Source organism: Pristis pectinata, chromosome 9 (assembly GCF_009764475.1).
Source record: "Pristis pectinata isolate sPriPec2 chromosome 9, sPriPec2.1.pri, whole genome shotgun sequence".
NCBI classification, from domain to species: Eukaryota; Metazoa; Chordata; class Chondrichthyes; order Rhinopristiformes; family Pristidae; genus Pristis; species Pristis pectinata.
In genome coordinates this window covers 31451994-31477622 of record NC_067413.1, presented here as the reverse complement: position 1 = coordinate 31477622, position 25629 = coordinate 31451994, and the positions used below count along the sequence as shown (strand labels likewise).

At 39.1% G+C, this 25629-nt stretch overlaps 1 protein-coding gene across 2 annotated transcripts; it reads left to right on the top strand.

Annotated features, from left to right (window-relative positions):
- Nucleotides 1–252: 252 nt before the first annotated feature.
- On the top strand, nucleotides 253–24901 carry abhd5a (abhydrolase domain containing 5a). Of its 2 annotated transcripts, none has more exons than XM_052023344.1 (7): nucleotides 253–417; nucleotides 2851–2936; nucleotides 4336–4708; nucleotides 8593–8747; nucleotides 9648–9762; nucleotides 15065–15251; nucleotides 18881–24901. In XM_052023344.1, exons 1-7 carry the CDS (start codon nucleotides 389–391, stop codon nucleotides 18968–18970), a joined length of 1035 nt encoding a protein of 344 aa, XP_051879304.1. In that variant the 5' UTR covers nucleotides 253–388; the 3' UTR covers nucleotides 18971–24901. The 2 variants fall into 2 exon arrangements, with proteins under 2 accessions (XP_051879304.1, XP_051879305.1); XM_052023345.1 differs by having other exon boundaries at nucleotides 381–417; nucleotides 2856–2936.
- Nucleotides 24902–25629: the final 728 nt, after the last annotated feature.

Here is a 25629-nt window from a genome sequence, read left to right as displayed (position 1 = left end):
GGGGAGGGAATGGAGGGGGAGGGGAGGGAATGGGGAGGGGAGGGAATGGAGGGGGAGGGGAGGGCGGGGAGCGGGAGAGAGTGGAAGGGAGGAGGGCAATGGTGACTGCAAATAAATGGAATGGGGGTTGAAGGGCGAGCGCAGTGAAAGCCTGCCCGTTGTTTTCTAAATGGAGCGAACACCAGAGCAATACCAAAAGTCGACCCGCCGTTTACAATTTACACGCTCAGGACGTACTGTGGGTTATTCCTTCTGTCCTACAGTCCGCCGACCCTCCCACACTAACATGACACGCCTGCAGATACCCCTCTTGCCACCCGCCACCTCCTTGTTCTGGGACAGGCGGTGACGTCACTGGGAGGGGCGGTGACGACAGACACCGGAGATCATGGCGGCCGAGTCGTCGGGAGCGGGGTTGTGAGTAAACAAGCGGACCCCGTGCGGCGGCGGGCTCCCGGGGGCTCTGATTCCGGGGTGGAATGGATAGCAATACCCCCGCGGGCGGGGCTGCGGTCAAAGGGGCGGGCAGCAACTACCGGCGATCGGCAGGCACGGGCTGAGCCTACGCCCTTTATGCCGTGTATAGTGATATAGTGAGACTGGCATATATAACACCTGTAACACACAGAGTTGGGCTGTTTACATCATATGCAGCTGTACTGTGCAAACAACCTTGGTATGGTATTGCAGAGCTGACTACAGAGTGGGACTGAGCGTATGCTATTTATATAATATACACTAGTACCCCAGGCAATGGTTCTGAGCATATGCTCTTTACCTAATACCCACACTCTGCGTATTATACACAAGAAATGTATTCCCACACAGAAATATCCACATAGGGTGACAAGAATAAACTTTTATAAATATATACAGTACTACTCAGAGTGTATGGCCTCTATATAATATACAGTAATACCTACAGAGTGAGAGTGAGCCTGCGTTCCTGATATAATATAGAATAATACCCACAGTGTGGGGCTGAGCATAAATCCCTTGTAATATATACAGTATTTTACCCACAGAGTGGGAATATACACCTTTTATATGATGTAGAGTGTTGTCGAGGGAGTGGGAACAATTTGTTTCCCTTTGTATAATTTACAGTAATACCCAGTGAGTGGGACTGAGTGTGCACCTTATGATAATGATGTACAGGAAAGCCCCAGAAAGTGTGACTGAGCATACACCCTGTATAAAGTAATAGACAGAGAGTGGAACTAAGAGAATGTCCTGTATATAAGATACTGTGGTACCTAGTGAGTTGGACTGAATGTATTTCCTGTGCATAATACACAGACTGTGGGTCTGAGCATACTACTTGTATATAATTCACAGTAATACCCAGAGAATAGGACCCCAAATTATTCCGGTTTAATATGCACAGTTAGATCCAGATGTTGGGATTGATTGCATTCTTGTAAAATGTACACTAATACCGAAGGAGAGGTACTGAGCCTCCACCCTGTATATGAGGTACTGTAATATATAGCGAATGGGACTGAACTTCTGCACTCTATATGTACATATATAGAGAATGGGACTGTTGACTTACTGTATATAATGTACAGTAATACATGGAGTCAGACTGAGTCCCTGAATATAAACTTCAATTTAATTGACTGTAACAACTGGAACCCAAATCCTTTCATTAATTTATAAACTTAGATTAGATTGATATTCAAGGTTTTACAGAATTAAGTGGCTGTTGTTAAGCAGTTTCTTCTTCTTTCATTGCATGAACCTCTCTTTTGGGGTCAGGCTGCAGAGTGTAGGTCAATGGGAGGAAGTTAAAGGCTATTTGACACTTTTTGTGATGTTGGAAGAGTCAGTATTCTATATCCCAGACATGTTCAGTAAGGATGAGTGGAACATTTCTGTTTTTTTTGGTAGTGGAGTACAGAGATGGATGGCTGTTAATATTCAATTTGTACAGCAGGCACAGGATTGAGATTGCACCCTCACTGAAGCTAAACTGTTGACCAAAGTAACCAGTATTCAGCCAGTTTTAATTAGTAATCTTCAGCGGACCTTCCCGCCTCTTGGGACTAATCTGTTTCTATATCTGACTGGCTTAGCTGGAAACCTCATTCATGGTTTCTGAGCTGTTTATCTGTCTGAGAGCAAACAGCTTGTAAGGAACAGAAACATGGTGATGTATTTGGAAGTGGGGGTACAGTTAGTATACCAACACCAGTAGGAGTTCATGGAGTAGTGCCATTATCCTGGAAGAAGTGTTTCATTTGGAAACAGCAATTTCTTCCACATTGAAAGAGTTTGAATCGACCTATTTGTTTATTGGAAGAGATTATTTGGTCAAGGGACAGAGGTTGTCCTGCCTATGATTCTTTTCTCATGGCCATTATGAATACATTTCTGAGTTCCTCGCTTATCCACTGACAACGCAGTACAAACAAGTTCTGAAGGTTTTTCTTGTGACACGTGTCATCTATTCTGTATTTGAAACATTTGTGGACTCCTGACTACCTTTGAGTGTGGATCTGATAAATTGCTATGAATGGGAATGAGTAGGCTGATGCAGACTAGGCTCCAGGCCACAGTTCCTTGGAGTTGGCTATTCAACTGCAGTGAAAGAAATCAAGAAGCCCAAGGCTTTGTGTTTGCAGCTGCAAATATTTCTTGTGGCTCTCTGGTGGAAGATGGAAATTCAGCTGTCTGGGTTTCTTGATTTGCTGCAACACTGGAAGACCTGATTCTCAGTACTGACCAATAACATACTATATTCCACTCAACTGAGGCATAGTAAAGACATAACAGTTGAAGTGCTCAATTGTTGTCGAATGCTTGATATATTTATATCTCTTAATGATTAAGTCTTTTTTTTGTTAGGTTAGGATGGCTTCTTAGTTGGCTGCCAACTTGGTGTCCCACATCTTTATCCCTTCTCAAGGATGCAGAGAATAAGATGTTACAGGGTAAGGAGCAATTGTTTAACATCCCTGTCTAGTTGATATTCTTCATTTTTTACTCAGTCCTGCACTAGTTGCATAAAAGATTAAGAACATAAAAGTAATAAGTGCTACTGCATTTATATGGTCTGCTAGTTAGACCACATTTGGATTACTGTGGAGAGAGAAATGGAGTCAGCATTTCAAGTTGATGACTTTCAGAACTAAAAAAAACTTAGAAACCAACATGCTTTAAGTTGCAGAGAAGTGGGAGAGGTGGAGAAATCAGGAGAATTAATCAAATATTTACAGATGTAAAATAAAAGACCTTAACCTTCTCAACATCTGTCACTGCAACTGATTGGCAAGCGCCTAGGAATTGTGGCTTGGAATCTGGTCTGCACAACCCAATTCTCTCTCGGTTTCCATCCCCTGTCACATTCTCATTGTTAAATTCATCCATCCCGCTATGTTGCCACTTAAGGCACATTTGATTTCTAGGTTGAGATGTTGACTCTGTTTCTCTCTCCACAGATTCTGCCTAACCTGGTGGGTTTTTCCAGCACTTTGTATTTAAGATTTCCAGCATCTGCAGATTTTTTGCTTTTAAATTATTGAATTCATTTTTGTTGGATGGATGGTGGAGGTATAGAAATGGATGGTTACCTTGGGATTTGCTTAATTTTGTTTATTGTAAGAGCAGGAAGACATTGTATTGTTTGAAAAAGTAATCCATTCAAAAATCACATTTCAAACTGATCTCCTACAGTGTCTCTTGCATGCCATCTAAACTCCCTACACTGATAACACTGAGGGCCTTTTACTTAGAAAGAAGAGGGTGAAGGAGGGGGATGGACCAGGACAAAGACAAACTTTCAACCAGTTTAAAACAAAACATTGCCATTGTACCCCAGGTTCAGGCTATGTGGTGTTTAGCACATAATGGATGTTTTGAATTAGTGAACTCAAGAACTTCCACAATTTTCCTCCAGTAACTTGTTTAGTTTGTCTTTTAAATTAGCTTTGAGAGTTTCAGAAGCATCAAGGAAGTTGTAGGTTCCTTTTATATGTCCCAAAGGCATATGGAGGAAATTCTCTGTACATTAAGGAATTCAATATCTCCCACACAAATTAAGATCCGAAGCATTAGACACAGGACTAAGGAACTATACTTCCAGGGAACTAAAACAAGATGACCACATATTGGTTGCACTGAGTAAAACTTATCCATTGCTACTAATTCAGTTTAGCATCCAAAAGGACTTTGGGCCTAATGGGTTTTTAATGGACTAAATTAGATCAAGTTGAATGTCTGAATCCAGGTTGGATTGCTGACTTATCAGCATGTTGCATGGCAAATGTGTTAAATTCATAAAGTGTTGAGATAAGCAAATCAGGTTGATTTTAATTACTTTATATTTTGCAGGTGTCAGAAGTAACTTTACAAAAGAGTATGTTTTGATACCAAGTGGCAACAAGATATGGACATTAATTTTCAGTCAGGATATTCGTAACAAAACTCCACTTGTTCTGATTCATGGATTTGGAGGGGGTGTTGGACTGTGGACTTTAAACTTTGATGCCCTCAGCCTACAACGCACTGTATATGCTTTTGACCTTGTGGGATTTGGTCAAAGTAGTAGGCCACATTTCAGCAGTGACTCTGAGCTGGCAGAAAATCAATTTGTGGAGTCTATAGAGGAATGGAGGGCAAAGGTGGGAATGGAGAAAATGATTTTATTGGGACACAACTTTGGAGGATATTTGGCTGCAGCGTACACAATCAAATACCCGCAAAGGTAGGTAGCAGACATTTTGGATAAATGACAGCTTGGTAGCATTCATAGAAAGAGTCAAAATTGAAGGATTCAGCAAATAATTTGTATAAGCAATGAGCCAGTTGTCATCACCATCAGTTCAAAAGTTGAAGTAACAATTTTTTATTGATTTATATGTTCTGCTAATGATTGCAATAATCAGCTGACAGGACACTCCTTCCATAAATGTGACTTCAGGTTCAACTTTATTCTCAGTTAGTGGCTACAGCCTCTTCCTCATTCCTGGTCATTGGGCTGCTGGTCTCCTTTCATTTTCAGTCATTGCGCCAATGGCCACTCCTCATTCCCAGTCACTGGGCCACTGGCCTCTCCTCATTCCAGGTCAGTGAGTTGCTGGTCTCCCTTCATTCTCAGTCACTGCACACTGGCCTCTCCTCATTCCCAGTTACTAGGCCACTGGCCTCTCTTCATTTCCAGTCACTGGGCTACAGGCCTTGGTCCCAGAGAATGGGTAGAGGTCTCCCTCCTTTCCCAATCAATGGGCCTCGGATTTCCTTTCATTTTCAGCTAATGGCTACACGTTATCTACATTCGCAGTGAGAGGACTGCAGGTTTCTGCACAGTCTTGGTCAGTGTTGACCACAGTAAGCTTTCATTTGCTATTCTGATGGCAGTTTTTCTATTCTATGGTGAATTACACAATTCAGAAAATTATTACTAAATCTTCCTTTCTAAAATGCCTGTCAGATGTTTAGACTGCATTGTCCTGGGAGTTGGTTCAGAATTGTCATCTGAGCATTAAGTGCTGGGGATAGCTCTGTGATTTTTAAATTCAGAATTTTGCTTACAATTCCCTTCACAGCCTCGATATCTGTAATCTTCTCCAGTGCTATACCCTCCTGAGTTCTGTACTCCTCCAGTTCTGGCTTCTCCAACATCCCCAATATTAATTGCTCCAACAATGGCAACCATATCTTTAGCTGAATATGTCCTAAGCTCTAGAATTCTCTGAACTCCAAGGTATCTCTTAAAACTTTTGGTCATTTTCCAATATCACCTTATGTGGTTAATAACAGAAGTGGAAGCGGGAGTAGCCTTTATATCCCCTCAAGCCTGCTGCACTAGTAACTGTGATCATACTTGATTCTGTGCCTCAAAATTACTTGTCTGTCCACCTGTGATTCTTTGTGTCCAAAAGTGTATCAATTTCATTCTTGAATATATTCTATGACTGACACTGGAGAAGTGAATTCTGTGAAGAAGTATCTTTTCAATTCTAAATGTCTGACTGCTTGGTTCTCTGCCCCTTATAGACTTTCTTGCTAGAGGAAATTGCTTCTTGGCATCTAATTTGCTAATACCTTTCAAAATCTTGTACATCTTACTGAAATCACTATCCATTCTTCTGAATGGTAGAGAATATAAGTAATTTTTACCCAACCTGTCCTCATGGAGCCATCCCCTTATTCCCAGAAATCAATTTAGTGCCTGTGGTTTTATTATATTGTTACTATGTATGCCCACAAGTTGATTTAAAGAATGATGCATTTTGTGTAGTGATATTGTGACCCTGTGTAAGTTCTAGCTCCCACTGACGAACTATTTCTGCTTGAGAAAGACATCCATGACCTGAGGAGTTAGAAAAATGCATTTAAAATAAAAACTATTAGGTTTCCTTTTTTTTGGTAAAATTTAATCCTAAATGATAATACAACTATTTTGAATGAAGGTTTTTGTTTGTATCACATAAATTAATGGGAATACTTAATGCTCGTGCTCAATGTTAGAGTTGCAGTCTGTCATTTAGTTAAACCAGGGCACACTGAATGATCAGCTTGCATGTTCAAATATCTGTTTATTTCCTGTAAAAATTGTCTAGGCAGCCATGTTTTTGGGTACAGCATGAGAAAGTAGGGGAGAAAAATATCTTGTATAATCATAATCAATAACTATTAAGTGGGAGAAGGAGAAGGCAAATGATGAATTATCTACTGGCACATTAATGAAATCTTGCAATTTGGCTTGGGAGGTAGAACAAAAAGTTATAAATAACTGAGAACGAGAGGTTTGGGGAGGGTAAAACAAAGTAATTGCATCTTCAAGTTTTGTAATGTAAAAGATGAACAGTGTTACAAATATTATTTCTGCCTATCAAAAGCATTTGGTACACTTCCAATAATTGCTACTTTTCTCTCTCCTTTGCTGTACCACTTAGGACCCTCACATTTTTATCATGGGCTTCCTTCTCCACTCATTGGAATGATGTCCCACAGTAATACCAGCATTCCAGCTCACACACACAATTGCATTGTTCAGCTCCTCCTCTCCTTCCATGCCTCTTGACCCCATTGACTACTTAAGTGATGTTAGATAATTTGTTTGCTGTCAAGTTTGGATGAGTAACCAGCCTGCAGCTGAATATTGGGAAGAAAAGGGTTGTCATCTTTGGTCCCTATCATTAACTCTGCTCCCCTTATCTTTGTCTCCATTATCTTCACCCCTGAATCAAGCTTTCAATCCCAAATTGTTATCCATTAGGGCAAAGCCATTCAGGGGCACAATCAGGAAACACATTTTCCATACAAAAGGTGGTAGAAGTTTGGAACCTTTATCCTAAAAGGTTGCAGTTGCTAGAACCAAACAAAGCACTGCCCTGAAAAAACCCTATTTTCATTGCAACAAATTGGTAATATCTAAAAGTTGCTGAGTTCTATCTTGGTTATGCTGCAGGCAGTTGTAAAATAAGTACTAAAGAGTGAACAGCAATAGTACCTCTGCAACTGATACATCAAGCTATGTGCACAGATGACGCTTGTGTTTATGCAACTAGCTGACTCGTTCACTGAAACGCAAGAGAGAATGGGCTTTACACTAAACATTTGCAAAATAAAGGACCCATACTAACCCTCACATCACTGCCCCTGATGATAAGGTTAAGAATAAGACCTAAAAAATGTGGATCACTTTTCATACCTTGAGAGCCACTTCTCAGCCAAGCCAACTGTGAAATTCACCACTGCCTCAAGTGCTCTAGCACTGTCTTTGGCCATCTGAAGAAAAGCATTTTCAAAGACCAAGATCTCAAAAAAGTCACTAAACTTGTGGCCTACTGAGAGGTAGTGATCACTGCCTTCCAGTACATTTTGGAGGTGGACTTCCTACCCAAAGCACTGGAGAGGTACCACTTATGCTGTCTCTGCAGAAACCTTCACATCCACCAGTGGGAATAACAAACCATTATTAGCGTCCTTTCCCAAGCCAACATATCCAGTATCGAGGCCCTAATTTTACTCAGCAGCCACCCCCCCCCCCCCCCCCCAACCCCTGACCCCCAGCTCTGATGGGTGGGTTATATTCTTTGCATGCCTGGCACCAGACCTCCAAAACAAACATTCTACCCTGAATGCCACCTAGGTAGAGGAAATAATTCAATGATGTTCTCCTTGAAATAATGTGATATCCTCACAGACCTTAAGGGAATCACTAGCCCTGGAGAAACCAAAATGGAAAAGGAAAGGCAGAGAGTACCTTGAATCCTTTTGGCAGGAGCATGGAAAATCCCAGTGAAAACAGTGGAAGGGGGCATCAACTTCATCCCAAGCTATCAAGCATAACGTATCTTAACAGTGACGGATCCTGTACACCCCACATAAGCTTCATCAGCTATCTCAGAACCCAAAAATTGGAGGGGAAGTAGACCATTCTTAACCCCAAGGAACTGCCTAAGAGATAAAACTGAATAAACAGGAAAAAGATTGCTTCAGCAGTTTCCATCATTTGACTTCCTTTCTCACTGACCCTTGCAAGTTTTTTTTAACCCAATTACCTTCAGTGAAATCAACATGTAAGGTAAAGCAGTGGTGATACATAACAGTTTATGCATTTAATTTATGTGCTGCTTTCAGGGTGAAGCACCTCATTCTCGTTGAGCCATGGGGATTTCCAGAGCGACTTAACCACAGTGAGCAGGAGCGACCAATGCCAATGTGGATAAAAGCCCTGGGTGCAATTCTGAGTCCTTTCAACCCATTGGCGGGTCTTAGATTGGCTGGGCCCTTGGGTAAGGAAGACTTGCTGTTCAATCAAAAGTATAGTACAACAACGAATCCACTATCGGTCGATACAATACTATTGGTTTGTGTTTCAACAACATGTAATTTTGGTACAATTAAATATACTTTAACTTCATTCTGTCAAGACAAGTCGAGTTTATTTGCTATATGCACAAGTACGATGAGGTACAGGTACAATGAAAAACTTTCTTGTAGCAACATTACAGGCACATAGATGCAGACAACACACAGAACATAAATTATACAAGACAGTGAAGATAAAAAGGCTGCAAATCAAGATATTAGTGCAAGTTATTCTCCACAGATAATGCATAGCTGACATGCATCTAACTTTTTTTGGTTATTATAATAGAATCTGCTATATTTGTACATAATTTCTTGGCCATTATATATACTTAGAGTCATAGAGCAATACAGCACGGATACAGGCCCTTTGACCCAATGGGTCCATGCTGACTACGTTGTCCACCTAGATAGTCCCAATTTCCTGCATTCGGCTCATATCCCTCCAAGCCCCTCCCCTTTGTGTACCTATCCAAGTGCTTCTTAAATGATACTATTGTACCTACCATAATCATTTGAACCATAATCATTAAAAAGCAGTAGATGCAGTCATCTATTTAATTGCTGTCGCTAAGCACAAATTGGTTGCCACATTTCCTACTTCAAAAAATATTCCATTAACTATAAAGCACCTCAAGCTATCCTAAGGGACATGAAAAGTGCTATACAAATGTACACTACCCGTGATACCGTAAAATCCCCTTTGGTTAGTGAATGCAAAATTAGATGTTAACAGTCACCAAATTTCATTTGGCAAAATATAGAAACTTGATTGTTGGAATGCAACATTTTTCAGTGATGAGATTTCTTTACATTTATCACAGGTCCATTTCTAGTTCAGCGATTAAGGCCTGACTTCAAACAGAAGTTCTCTTCTGTATGTGAAGATGAAAATACTGTCATAGAGTACATTTATCACTGCAATGCACAGACTCCTAGGTAAGCACTGAAATCAACTGTTGTGCTTTTTAACTGAGTATTTTGTTAGTGTTCTGCTTTGATGGAGGTGGCTCACATCAAGCATTAGACTTAACTGTAAATGATAGCAGCTGCACATCTGATAAAAGATGATTAGCCACTTCAGTAAATAACCGATTTAGTGTTGGATCTTGCCAGCTTGGTGTCTAAAGTGATAAAATGTCAGGAATTTCTGACTTGCAATCCAGAAATACTTACATCAGCCTGAGGATACTTTAGTGTTAAGAAAGTAGCTTTAATCGTTGTCCCTCCCCTTGCCTATCTTATTTTCACACTAAATAGACATTTCAATTATCAACTTTTTTTTTTATAAAGACCAGGAAGATCATATTGCTGAGAATTCATAAAATATGTGGATTAACAATCCTTTTAAATAAACCACCATCAACTGTAGCTTTCTTTTTATCTTCTCCATCTGCAACCAAAGTTACTTATGGCTGAGATAGCAGCAATTAAAAATGTCATCTACCTCAGTGATCTTGTCATTTGCCAATTTATTCCAAAATTTGCTATTGCTTGAATTAGAATACCCACACTGACCAATATTTATTACATCACTCCTGATTTCAACCCACGTAAACAGTATTGGGTAACTGCACCTAAAACTGCATTTTATTTGAGCTGAACAACTCTCAGTTTAAAAATTTCAAATGAGAGAATTATTTTGAGTTTAGACACTGTAAGAACAAAGCACTTTTGCCAATCAGTTGATAAAATATTTAGCCTGAAACAACGAAGGGTGTTAAACTTCTCTATACTTATATAAAATATCCTGTTATTATTTGGTTTTAAAATGGTTGATTTATCTTCCCACTTTTCCCTGTGAACCAAAAGGTCAAGAAATTTTGAAATGAGTTTACAGCTTATATGATCATTGTTATACTCATTCAAGTTAAGACTCTCACATTAATGGGAAATACATATTTGTTTTCCTCCAAATAACAAAAGTATAATTGTGTTAGGAAAGCTTCGCTGGACCATGACAAATGTTCAAATAAGGCTACAAACCATAAATGTTTCTATGTATGGCACAGTAACTAGCTTGCTGTGCTTTTCTTTATTTAATGTTCAGAAGGAAAACACAGAACTCAAAATACTGAGTGGTATCATGTGTAATGTATTAAAGCAACTTTCTTTACACTGCAGTTACACATTATGAGGAATTATACTGACTAATACATTCTCTTCTCAATCAAATGTAGAACAAGAAACAAGCTAGTGCATGTATGGTGCTTTTAACAACTTCTGGAGGTATCAAACACTTTATAGTCAATGAGATACTTTATGAAGTGCAGTGATTGTTGTTATGTTACAAAAGTAGCAGCCAATATTAACAGCTGTGAAAGCACATTTGCATCAATAATGTCTTAAACAAGTACCAAAAGATAGGCTTATTGTTGGTGAAGCTCCACTCTTGCTTTTTAGATGAGTTTAAAATCTCTTAAGATAATTGGCATTATAATTGAATGGAATTGTAGTTGATTCTTAGTTGAACAGAGTAATGGAGGGGAGCATTTCTATGGATAGTGAAAAAAAAAGTGATAATGCAAAGGACAATACAAAACACAGTAAAAAGCATTAAAGAAGTTGCATGATATTTTATTGTTTCTGCAATATGACTCAAGGTTTCTCAACTGAGAGTGGTTCAGCAGCTGAGCAAGTACTGTAATTAATTGTGCTCCTGCCAGGAGAATGACCAGAGCTCCAACTAGGAATGTGACTGGCTTCCCAGGCCTCCAGTTGGGAGGTGGTGACCCAACTCGGGCTCCAGTGGGGATAGGGGGCAGCCCATTCCAGGGCACCAGCCAGTACAGCATCCTGCTGGAGTGATTGGGTTTGGAGGTGATGATGTGTATGGGGGTGGGGCAGGGTTGGTGCTTTGGGCAGCACAGTTATAGAGTCATAGAGCACGGATACAGACCCTTTGGCCCAACCAGTCCTTGTTGACCATGGTGCCCACCCAGCTAGTCCCAATTTCCTACATTCAGCCCATATCCCTCTAAGCCTCACCCCTCCATGTACCTAACCAAGTGCTTCTTAAATGATACTATTATACCTGCCTCAATCACTTCTTCTGGCAGCTCACTTCATATACTCACCACCCTCTGCATGAAAAAGTTATCCCTCAGGTCCCTTTTAAATCTTTCCCCTCTCACCCTAAACCTATGCCCCTTAGTTTTGGACTCCTCTACCATGGGGAAAGGACTGTTACCATCCACCTTACCTATGCTTCTCATAAACATTTCTGTAAGGTTGCCCCTCATTCTCCTATGTTCCAAGGAATAAAGGCCTAGCCTGGCCAACCTCTCCTTATAATTCAGGCCCTCTAGTCCTGGCAAAGTCCTGGTTGATCCACAAATTGGATTAACTGCTGCTGAATTGTCTGGAGTTATTTACTTGGATCTCAAATAAAAAGACTTCAAGCAGAAAATTATGGAATTGAATTCCAGTGCATTACATTCCTGACAAGAAGCTCACTAACTTTGATTTGCTTTCTTCAGTCATTTGATGATTGAAATATTATAACTCTCTCTGTATTAATTTGTTGTATCTCAGAGGATGGGTAAATTTGTACAGTTTAACATCCTACTCAAATATGCAGGAACAGATAAGCAGGCAGATTAAGGAAAGGTCTCAAACTAATAGTGTTGTTGTCGTGGGGGACTTCAACTTCCCTAATATAAACTGGGACGTCCTTAGTGTAAGAGGCTTAGATGAGGCAGAATTTGTTAGGTGCATCCAGGAGGGTTTCTTATATCAATATGTAGATAGTCCAACACGAGGAGGGGCTGTACTGGACCTGGCGTTGGGTAACGAGCCTGGCCAGGTGACTGACCTTTCAGTGGGAGAACAATTAGGGAACAGTGACTACAACTCCTTAAGTTTTAAGATAGCTATAGATAAGGATAAGTATGGACCTTGCGGGAGAGTGCTAAATTGGAGTGGGGCAAATTATGAGAGCGTTAGGCAGGAACTAGGGAGAATTAATTGGGAACAGTTGTTTTTGGGCAAGTCCACAACTGACATGTGGAGGGTGTTTAAAGACCAACTGCACAGAGTATAGGACAGGTATGTTCCAGTAAGAAGGAAGGACAAGGATGGCAAGGTAAGAGAACCTTGGATATCGAGAGAGGTGGTGAATTTTGTCAAGTAGAAAAAGGAAAAGTATGTAAAGCTTAGGAAGCTAGGATCAAATAGAGCACTTGAGGATTATAAGGAAGCTAGAAAGAAACTCAATAAGGGAATTAGGAAAGCCAGGAGGGGCCATGAAAAATCCTTGGCAAGTAGGATTAAAGAGAATCCCAAGGCATTCTATACATACATCAAGAACAAGAGGATAACTAGGGAGAGGGTAGGACCACTCAAGGATAAAGGAGGGAACATGTGCTTGGAAGCGGAGGATGTGGGTGAGGCCCTTAATGAGTACTTTGCATCAGTATTTACCAAGGAGAAGGAAGTGGAGGATAGGGAGATCAGTGTGGAACATGCTAATATACAAGGACATTTTGAGATAAAGGAGGAGGTAGTGTTGGGTCTCTTAAAGAGCATTAAGGTGGATAAGTCCCCAGGGCCTGATGGGATATACCCCAGGTTATTGAGAGAGGCAATGAGATTGCTGGGGCCTTCACCAATATCTTCATGTCCTCTCTAGCCACAGACGAGGTCCTGGAGGACTGGCGAGTAGCTAAATGTTGTTCCATTATTCAAGAAGGGAAACAGGGATAATCCTGGTAACTTTAGACCGGTGAGTCTCACATCAGTGATTGGGAAGTTACTGGAGAGGATTCTTAGGGATAGGATTTATGAGCATTTGGAAAACCATAGCCTCATTAAGGACAGTCAACATGGCTTTGTGTAGGGCACATCGTGCCTTGCTAACTTGATTGAGTTTTTTGACAAGGTGACGAGGGTGATTGATGAAGGTAGAGCCATGGATATTGTCTACATGGATTTTAGTAAGGCATTTGACAAGGTCCCTCATGGGAGGCTCACCCAGAAGATTAAGATGCATGGGATCCACGGTGAATTGGCCGTTTGGATTCAGATCTGGCTTGCCCTTAGAAGACAGAGGGTAGTGGTTGATGGGACTTATTCTAGCTGGAGGTCTGTGACTGTGGTGTTCCTCAGGGATCCTTATTGGGACCTCTATTGTTTGTGATGTATATACAACCTAGATGAAAATGTACATGGATGGGTTAGTAAGTTTGCAGATGATACGAAGACTGGTGGTGTTCTGGATAGCGTAGAAGACTGGCAAAGGATACAGCGGGATATAGATTAGTTGCGGATATGGGTGGAGAAATGGCAGATGGAGTTCAAGCCGGCCAAATGTAAAGTGTTGCACCTTGGGAGATCAAATGTAAAGAGACAGTACATTGTTTATGGCAAGACCCTTAACAGTGTTGATGAGCAGAGGGATCTTGGGGTCCAAGTTCGTAGCTCCTTGAAAGTGGCTACACAGGTTGATAGAGCAGTAAAAAAGACATATGGCTTGCCTTCATTAGTCGAGGCATTGAGTTCAAGAGTCAGGAAGTTATGCTGCAGCTTTATAAAACTTTAGTCAGGCTGCATCTGGAGTATTGCATTCAGTTCTGGTCGCCCCATTATAGGAAGGATGTTGAGGCTTTGGAGAGGGTGCAGAAGAGGCTTACCGAGATCCTGCCTGGATTAGAGGGCATGTGCTATGAGGATAGTTGGACAAACTTGGGTTGTTCTCTCTGGAGCAGCGGAGGCTGAGGGGAAATCTGATAGAGGTTTATAAGATTATGAGAGGCATAGATAGACAGCCAGTATCTGTTCCCCAGAGTTGAAATGTTTAATACCAGAGGGCATGCATTTAAGGTGATAGGGGGTAAGTTCAAAGGAGATGTGCAGGGCAAGTGGTTTACACAGAGTGGTGGGTGCCTGGAATGCGCTGTCTGGGATGGTAGTGGAGGCAAATACGATAGGGGCGTTCAAGAAGCTCTTAGATAGGCACATGAATATGAGGGAAATGGTAGGATATGGACATAGTGTAGGCAGAAGGGATTAGTTTCGTTGGGCATTTTATTACTAATGTAATTGGTTTGGCACAACATTGTGGGCTAAAGGGCCTGTTCATGTGCTGTACTGTTCTATGTTCTGTGTTCTAATTTCTTTTTGCTGTCAACAATAAGGTGTTGTTGACTTTGCAGCCGCCTTCAGCTGAATAGTGTTAAAAAAGAGGGAATGGAAAGAAAATTGTTGGAATATCCTAAAAGCTTTCCCTCCCCTGTATTTTTAGTGGTGAAACTGCTTTCAAGAATATGACCATTCCTTTTGGTTGGGCTAAACAGCCAATGCTTTTGAGGATTAATCAAATTCAAGAGGACATCTCCATCACAGTGATTTATGGAGCACGTTCGTGCATAGATGGCATCTCCAGGAAACAGATAAAGGCACTAAGACCAAAATCCTCAGTCAATGTAGTAGTAAGTAAATGAGACCATCTGTTCTTAATCAGGTTCTTGATATTAAGGCTTCCAGAAATTGGACAATAAGTGGGAACTCATGTCAAGTTAAGATTCTTTAGGTCATCTCTGTCCCATTTTCTTTTTTTCCTGTGGAAACTTGTGTTGTTTGGTACTCTACCAGGAAAAAGTCTTGTAAAATTATCATGAAGAAACAATCTTGTACATAACTTGCTGCTTTAGTGCAGAGATAGAGCTGGTCACCTTATCCCACCTTTAAACTGTATTCACTTACTTCAGTTTCTCTGCTCATTCATTCTTGCATACAAGCAGTAAATATTTGACTGAGCTGTTAAAGCTTATTCAAGTCTCACTCTTGACAGTTTCTCACCTTGATGGCCTACTCCTTTAGCTGATGTGCAATTTACCATATTTCTCATGATCTTTTGTGACTTGTCTTCATCTCTTTCTATCAGTCTCTGCACCATCTATTCTTAGTGAGTGTGAAGAAGCCAAGAGTTTAAAATATAATTAATTCAATCTAATGAGGTCCTTTGTCCAATCTATTTATTGGGTGATCATTCTTCCAAGGTGATTGATTTGTCCTGGTGTTTCATATTTTAAGTGTCATTCATTTGGGCAGGCACAAGTTGGAAAGGTTAAATTAGCCCTCAGAGTCCAGTTAATTGTCTCATGCTTCCTGTTTCTGTCTTTAAAGTTATTAGAAAAAGAGCAGCTCATTACAGTCTTATCACCATGGATGATAGTTTTAGTTACATGCAATCTTCCCTGGGAATATTCTCATGGTTAGGTTATTGCTTCAGCAAGCCTAGCTGTCTAGGGAAGTGACCTTGGTTATCTGAACATTTTAGTTCAGCTATTAGAATCATATGCCAATTCTAAAGTACTTTGTTCAAAGACTTTTGTCAGAACTTCTCAGTAATCTTGCTTTAACTCTTTGGGTTTTCCCAAAGTGTAACTAAATACATTATTTTCAAGGACAAATCACCAAGATACATTACCGATAGCTGAATAGATAATTAATAAAATAAACTATCAATATCCTCAGTATGCTATTAATGCATGATTAATAACTGATATATTATCAATATACTGAGAAAATCAGTATCTAAGCTAGTGTCTGCATTTGAGGTATTGTTATATGTTTGATCCTTTCTTATTGTAGTTCATTTCAGCTTTTGCATTTCAGACTACTACTGGGTTTCCCAAATTGGCATATCTTTGACAGCTTCTGGTCCTTTGTCCCTAATAGATCTGATTGTAAAAGTGACCAAGCATCACATCAGACCTTGTTTTAGAGTTATAATACAAAACCAGTGTTTAAAATTATGGAGGCCTTTAATAGATGTACAGAAAATATTTTTATTTGTTGGGAAAAAGGACTTTTCGAGTTTATCAATGTAAGATGGTCACAAAGAAATCCAACTGGTGGGAATGTGAAACCAGCTACAAAGGAAGTAATTGAAACAAATAGTATAGATATATTTAAGCAGGGGCTCGACAAACATATGAAGAAGAAGAGAATGGAGGGTTATGTTCATAGCTCTGGATTAGGAAAGATGGGATGAGGCTTGAACATGGATGGACTGGTTTGGGCCACATGCTAGTTTTTAATCCCATTATACACTTAGAGTAACTTCTAACTGACTTCTGAAGTAGATAAAATGATAAAGATTGCAACTCCCAGAACTAAACTTAAATCATTTTAAAGACTTAAATACACTTCAAGTCATTTTAAAGTCATCCAACACTACAGATATGCGTAAAATATTGTGGCATACACTCCAGCATTCCAACAGCGCAGTGCTCCCTCGGTACTATACCGGAGTCTTGGGGATAAGACAGTTAGTCAAAGTCCCATCTATCTTCTCAAATTATCATAAAGTATCACATGGAGAGATTCTATTCTTTTTGAAGAATAGAAGGGGAGTACTCCCTGAAGTCCTGGCCAATATTTATCCCTCAATTAACATCACTAAAACAGATTATCAGGTCATTCCTCTCACTTGCCATTTCCCTAGGTTATGACAATGACTATACTTCATAAAGTACTTGAGTGATTGTAAAACACTTCAGGACATCTGGCAAAATTCTTAGAGTTCTAGTGGAAAACGCAATGCGAAGACTGTTTAAAAATCTCAAGGCAGTCATAAAACTGTTTGAAAACGTTGGGATAGGCAGATTCTTTTCCTGAAAGACGAGAGGAATATTTGAAGCTAGGAAATATATGGGACAGAAGGAAACCACTAAACCCATCATGTCCATGAAGTAAATTTAAAAGCTAACTACAGTAGAAGGTTTGTTATCCAGCAATGTACATCCTGGCACATGTTATGACTAGCAATTCAGAGGGAGCACCTGAGGCTAACTAGTAACTAGCATATTTTATTAACTGGCACCTGCTAAGTCCCACACTTGCTGGATAACTGAGCTTTTTCTGTAGTTAGGCTGTTGGAGCTAGGACCTATAATTTTATTTACTCATGGAATTACAGGAAAGATATTCTACAATAAAAATATAATTATTTTGCTTTGTATTTTAACATCTTAAATGAGGCCTTTTGGATGCTTTATCTGTATTGACTGATGCATAATATTATCAATATCCCAATCTGTTAAAATGAAAAAATAGACATTTTCAAAGTTTTGAAACCTTGAGATTCACCCATGAATGATCTAAGATATAAACACCAAATAATCTAAAGCAAGAATGCTTTATAATTTTTTTCTAATGTAAAATTATATTAAAATCATAAATTGTTCTACATCAAAAATGATAATTTTGGAAACACTCAGCAGATCAGGCAACATTGGTGGAAAGAGAAACAGATTTAACATTTCAGGACTGAGACCCTTCATTAAAACTTGGAAAGAGTGAAAGCAAGTCAGTTTTCAGAAACAAGGAAGATTAGGGAGGGATGGATAGAACACAGGGAATATCTCTAATAGGACAGACCAAATGAGTTAATGTAGCAGTTAGAATCAGATTATGCTTCTGTGTCAGTGTTATGTGCTGCTAATAGCAGATCTATGGGACATGTCAGCAGGCCAGACTATGCTAATTGAAAGTGAGAAACAGATGCATGACAGACAGAAATGCCCGTTGTGATGCAGACAGAAAGAAAGAGCAAGTTACCTAAAGTTGGAGAATTCAATATTCAGTCCGGAAGGCTGCAACGTGCCCAAATGGAAGATGAGGTGTTGTTACTCAAGCTTGTGTTGGTCTAATCTGTAGTACTGTAGGAGGTTGCAGAGAGGTGGGTCAGAGTGGAACTGAGTGGGGAATTAAAGTGAAAGGGATCAAGCCTCTGCTTCAGAAGGCTACAAAATATAACACTGACAAAGAAGCATAACATGATTCTGACTGTGACAGTAATTCATTTGGTTTCACCTTATTAGAGATATCCCTTTGTTCTACCTATCCCTGCCCCGCCTTCTTTTGAAGACTCGGCCCTGAAATGTTAAACCTGTTTCTCTTTCCATTAATGTGGCCTGATGTGCTGAGTGTTTCCAGCAATTTCTTTTTTATTTTGGATTTCCAGCATCTGAATTCTTTTGATTTTCATTAATTGTTTTATATACTTTGTTCAACATAACACACTGGTACTTTCTTATTTTTTTAATTTATAGGCCATTCGAGGTGCTGGGCACTATGTTTATGCTGATCAACCAGAAGACTTCAATCAAACAGTACTGAGAATCTGCAGTACTGTCGATTAATGATCAGTCAGGATTGGGAATGTGCAGTACTGTAGTAATGTGCAGTGTAGGCAGCACTGGATACCTAAAGCACTGGATACCTAATGGACTAATAATTGGGGAGTACTAGAAATCTACAGTACGGTACATTAACAGATTCAACTGGGAATTTTGCAGTACTATGGATCAATAATCAGGCAGCAGCGGATATTTACTGTATTGTAGACTAACAGTCAGGCAGTACAGGGAATTTGCTGTACTGCTCATTAACAATTCAATAGCACTAGACATCTACAGTATTGCACATTACACTGAATATCTTCAGTACTGTTGACTAACTTATACATTTTTAATTCAAAATGTAATAAATGCAAATAATATTAATATAAAATATTTTAGTTCAGAATGAAAAGTAAAATATAAGGAACATTGATGAAAATTAGCAATTTAAGACTATGTCAGTACCTTCTGTGTTAAAAATCAATGAACCTTTTTAGTATTACTATACCAAATTTTATTTTTGATTGCCTCTACCATGAAGTATTACAAATCATCTATTAACTATTTAATATGATATTTGCATTATTTCAGTTCAAAGTGATTATAAAGATATTTGTTTTGATGGAAAATATAAACGTTATTGAAAAACTGCTAATCGAAATTTGCGCGTAACCATACCTTGGGTGATTGATTATTTTTAAAGCTTATTTTGCACTGGTGTTATATTCATTTGCCTTATGTTTTTTCATACTCATATACTTATATTTGCTGCACTCAAGAAAGTAATGTATGAAATACTCAGACACCTTAAGATTTAAGGTAAATTGGTATAATCAGTACTACTTTTTCTACCATTCCAAAAATTATTCAGTTCCTTCTACGAGATGTTGCAAGAATTGCGTTGCATTGGTACTTTCATTTGTTGCCTTTTTAATTGACAGTTTATTAATAGCTCAGTACTGGATCAACAAATGGAACAGAAATTTAAATTGTACAAGAAATGCAACAGCAGTATAAGATACCAAGGAGGCATTAGTATAACATTGGAAAAAGACAAATAGCAGCATTTTTCATCTCATGGACATAACGTTGCACTCATATTGTCATAAACTAATTTATAGGCAATTATCAGTGGTTACACAGCTTTGTCACAGTCATTGAAGTAGGTGATTGGGACCATGAGAATTCATTGCCATTGTATAGACATGGCAAGGAAATAGCAGGATGATCCCAAGTATGTTAACATTGTAAACCAGTTCTTTGGGTTTGTAATAGCTGTGGAACTAGTGTCCATAATAATCATTTAGAACCGTAATACATTATGCAAACTTATTGTATATATTTTACACATATATTTTATTATTTTAAACCTTATACATGCCTGCACTTTCATAAAAAGGTCAATGTCAAAATGTCATGCTGCCACAGGCTATTCGGCCCACTGGATGCTTGCTGGCTCCCAGGGAAGAAATCACATTTGCCCCACTTCCCCCCTTCATTTCCCTGTATCCCTGCAACTAATTCTCTCTCAGATGTCCATCAACTCCCCTTTTGCCACTTACCTACAATTTGCAGTAGTCAACTAACCTACCAGCTTGTCTTTGGGAATGTGGAAGGAACCTGGAGCACCCAGAGGAAACCATGTGGTCATGGAAGGAATGTGCATTCTCTAATCAGACAGAATACAAGGTCAAGTTTGAACCAAAGTCCTTGGAGCCATGAGACAGTATTACTGCTGCACCATCACGAGAAGTGATGAAGGATAACAGTAGCATGGCGGCTAAATCACTGGATTAATAGCCAGAAATAAGGATCATTGATCCAGAGCCATGAGTTCAAATCCCACTATGGCAGCTTAAGGAATTTAAATAAATCTGAATTTATATAAAAAAAAATCTGTTCTCAGTAATGGTAACCATGAAATTACTGTTCTTTCATTGAAAACACATCCAGTCCCCATCATGGAAGGAAATCTGCTGTCCTTACCTGGTATCAACAATAGGTGACTCCAGACCCACCAATGTGCATGCCTCTTACCTACCTCCTAATTTTAGGGGCAGTTATAAATTCCAGCACTGCCAATGATATCTGCATCCTGTGAATGAACAAATAAGAGGATGAAACTTATAGGGTAGAGACGTGTATACATATATTTAGTCAACTGTTATATGCATATTTCCTTTTAAGCTTGCAAAGATATGTGCCCAACAGAGTTAAAATACTCAAGAAAATTTGCATCTCTTTATTAATGCTCAGGATCCATTTTCAGGAACTTGCAAAATTATAATATTTTAACAGCTATTATGTTTTTTTCTTTTACAATGCTATCTCTGCTTCTGAGGTGGGAATGTAAGTGGTGTAGTGATGATAGTTTATGCGTTACAGTGAACAAATCCTGCATCAGAGAAAGCAGGTCATGTTGGAGCCTTATTTAAGTGAAACTGCATAATCTGCAGACGCCTGCTACACTATCCCCAGGCATCCTGGTGTGCAGCTATAAACTTCAGTCCATTGCATCAACAGCAACAGCCGTCAGCCCAGCCTTTGGAAGGTACCTGTGTGGCCCTTGCGATTTCAGAGTAGTTAGAAACATAAGTTGATAAAGAAAATTATCTTTTTGTTGACGGCCTTTAACAGTTTGCTTGTGAGGACCGCTGGTCTGACAATGTACACCTGGTGTAAACCAGTCATTGGTGTTGTTTGGGGCATTCCAGTTTTGGCAAAGGTTCTTTAAGTAGGTGTTAGCTCACATAGAAAATATGTAAAGGGCCCAAGTCTGTCCTTAGGCAGACTCCAGGGATATCTGAAAAATTAGCTGGCATACTGTATTGGATGTATTTCAGGCATTGGTTGAAATGTGGGGCATTAGCCCAAAGAATTGGCTTTTGTGTGCTTGCCATGAGTGGAAAACAAGTCCATTGAAGTCAAAATTCAGGTCTGGATTTATTTTATAGATTGAGTTTCATGTGTTTGAAGTGGCAGCTATGGGAGTGCATTAATATGTTTAGATAAAATGGTTAGTTCACTATTGTCTCTACATCATAAAATGGCACCTTATACAACACTCAAGAACTTGAAAAATTATTCTCCTTTGGTAACAGTCTTAACCTTGTAGTGGGAGAGCTTCTCATTATTCTACCTGTAAAACAATTACTTCAACTCGTATACACACTTCTTAAGAGATCAGGGTCACAGTTAACAACAACAACTTGCATTTATCAAGCACCTTTATCACTGTAAGATGTTCAAAGAGTTGCAAAAGCACAATCAAACTAAAAATGATGCAGATTTAAGGAGTTATTAGGGCAGGTGACCAAAACTTGATTAAAGAAGAAGGCTTTAAGAAACGTCCTATAGAAAGGATAGATGGAAAAGTTTAGGGAAGGAGTTCCCCAGCTTAGAATCCAGTTAGCTGCTGAACAAAAAAAGAATTATACAGAACCTGGAAGACGTTTTACAGTCATTCAAGCAAGTTGAATTCAGAAAATTTTGTTCAGGCTTGCCTTGCCAGATAACCTTCCCAAATCTGCCATTATCCTGGCTCCCCAGCAACTTACTGTATATATATTCTTCACTCTTGGTGTGAAATAATTCATCTTTACACTCAGATTTCATTCATTTTCACAGAAGTAGGAGGATTGGACTCTATTGCTTATATAGATTTGAGCTGTTTGGCTAAAGAACCATAGGTATCTTGAGGAAAGCATTTTTTCAACCAGTAGATTTTGATCTGGAATTCACTGTCTGAAAAAGTAGTGGAAGCAAAATTCAGTAAGTTTTTGAAGGGAACTGGACAACCAGTCAAAAGAAATGTTGGTAGGGTAATGTGGAAAAAGCAAGGGAGTAAGATTAATTGGTAACTGCCAAAGATTCAGCACTGGCACAATGGGCCCAATGGTCTCTCTCTGTCTTAAGAGCATTTGATGTTCACCTTGAATCTGCACTATTTGTAGAGTCTGTGAGTACGTAAAACATGTTTAATGAAGATTTCCTCAGAGCATTACAAGCTGCGGCCTACATTCTTTGTAAACCTTCAATGTTTAATTTTACACGTAAGGCACAGAGGAAATCTTCCATTCATTATTACATTGCCCTTGAACAGCTTAGCAAGATCTCTTCTTCCTTTTCCAGCTAAGGATTTGAGTTTTCCAAGTCACTGTAGCTGTAGTTTTTACTAAGGCAAGTCAAGGGGTGCTGTTAGTTGAGCCTTGATCATCCTTATGGAAAGGCTCAAAGAAGGCCTGAAGTTGGATTTGAGGCCTCATATTTCTTCAGGGTGAGTTACTGGAGTTGTTTGCTTATCACCCCAGTTTTAATTTACATAGGTTTTGGATAGGTTTGAATAGGTTTTGGAAAGCATATTAGATAAGACAATCAGGCTTCACTCAAGCAAGGGGAAAGGGGGTGGAGAAGGTAACTCCTCTGCTGTAGCTCCATAAAGAAGTTATTTTTTATTTATAACCATTACATGATCACTAGACTTCTGAGCATAGATCATTTCCTGGATTATAAGTTTGGAAAGGAATTCTCCAAAAGCATTAAGTATAGCATTATCAATGTTTTTAGTGGGCCAATGCCTGTTTTTAAGGATCCTTCAAATTTATCAGCTGGCCTACACATGTGTGGCCAGCTGGCCAACACAGGCTATTCCACTGCTAAATTCCTTTGTACGTGCTAATATCTTCACCAAGATAAATCCAGCATTGTATAATAACCAGAATTATAGATAGTGTGATAGATCAGTCCTCTGTATAAATTCATTATTACTTCTTAACCTTGATGCTTCACCAATCTTTGCAAACTCCCCCAAAAAGTGCAGCATTGATATCCCATTGGTCAAAGAGAGCTTCAGGTTAGAATGAAAAATGCCAGCATGACTGACCTTTTGTAATTTCTGTATTCTTAAATTGGTGCTAATTTTTAAACAATTATGGGATTGCGTATGCATTGTTGAATCTATTATTTTGCCCGAATTTTCAATTTCAATGTAAAATTCTCAGGTCCAGCTAGGATTTATATTAATCCTGGTTTTAAAAAAAATCACAAGGTAACTCAGAGACCAATTCAGAAAGAAAGGACAGCCTTGGGGAGAGAGATCCAGAGCCTGGACAAATGAAAGCATGGCCAACAGTTTTGGCCCTGAATGCTGAAAGCGATAAGAGAGAATGAAGAAAACAGTAGGAGATCTCTTGGCTCTTCTGGATGACTTTTGGTAGAAGAAAGTGACACATGAAAGCACTGAGTTGGTCCAACAGATCTGCCAGTCTGTGTCAGATACCCTAACATCAGCAACCGTCTAGATCTGAGGAAATAAAGTAGTTTCACTAGGATGAACTGTCAGGATTGGGAGTGTAATGGTTTTTAATAGATTAAAATGATGGGTGAGTGAGCTGACTAACAAATGCATGAGTGTTGTGGAAAATGGAAACCCAAAGGCTGACCATCGGGAGTTTGAAATTAACAAAGAATTGGGAAAGAGCATCTTACCAAGGTGGAAGAGGGATTGGTCCATGTGTCTGGTCAGGGACTAAAGGATGTGGTCAGGGAGGTCTGGCATTCAGACCATACTCAAATTTCCAGAACTAATCCTGAATGTAGAATTAGTTCCATGCTTGGAATTTGTGGATTAATATCTGAATTTGTTGCTCAAATCAGCAATGGCAAACAGAAGTTTGAATTTGTTTTGACTGAATTCCAGTAAGGGATTGGGTTGCTGAATTTGAAATACTGCAATTGCACCCATGCATTTGGTTAGCTGTGCTGTGACATCATTCCAAGCTGTCCCATCAGAACAATATAGAACACAATCCATTCCAGGGGGAAATTAAATTGTTTCTCTGTACCCTTAACAGTTGTGTATATTGATCTGAACTGACATATCAGCTTGAAAATTCATCTCAATGACAATTTTTTCTACCTTTTGATTCCACAAATAAATTTAAATTATTATAATCAGTGCTTTTTTTTCCTTTTCGTTGTTTTCATTTGAATGTCAATAAAAACTAAAGATTCGAGGACTCTTCTACATTACTCTTCAGTTGCTGAAGTCAGTACATGTCACACCAGTGACTAAAAATTCCTTAACTGTGATAGACTGATAATGGACTATTCATCTGCCTCTCAGGTCCCCTGGAAATGGGAACATTTCTAGAAAAGAGTGCAATCAATAAGATTTTTGTTGGAAAAGGATGCAAAGGAATAGGGATCAAAGGGAGCCAATTAAGGTGCAGATCTGCAATATGATTAAATCAGAGCAAACTCGAGGGGCATAATACTTTCTGCGTATGTGCACAGGGTCTACTTATTTGTTCTAATTTTAAATGTTAATCTGTACAGATGCTGACTGACATGCTGCAGTTTGAATCTGAGTTGTTTCATATTGCTTTAGATGATTTCCAGTATTTGGAATTTTTTCTTTACTATTTTCATTGTCATCTAATCTCTTTATTTCCAAACATGTCATATCCATATTTGGCATGAAAGGAACTGCTTGTTCAACTGAGATGAAGTGACTTTCATTGACTGTATTTTGTGCATGACAGAGAAGAGATTGACACATTAGAACTATATTTTAACTGTTAAAATTGTTAAATCAGAGTATCTTTTAATGGAGCATTGATGAAATATAAACCAACAGGATGTTTACTGACGTCTGGTGCTTGTACAGTCTACATAACATG

What these genes read in the sequence shown, in the direction of transcription:
- abhd5a (XM_052023344.1), top strand. Translation starts at nt 389, where the DNA reads ATGGCGGCCGAGTCGTCGGGAGCGGGGTT. An exon ending in ACAATCAAATACCCGCAAAG is followed by an intron (nt 4,709 to 8,592) that starts GTAGGTAGCAGA and finishes TGCTGCTTTCAG; the next exon opens with GGTGAAGCACCTCATTCTCG. An exon ending in TGCAATGCACAGACTCCTAG is followed by an intron (nt 9,763 to 15,064) that starts GTAAGCACTGAA and finishes CTGTATTTTTAG; the next exon opens with TGGTGAAACTGCTTTCAAGA.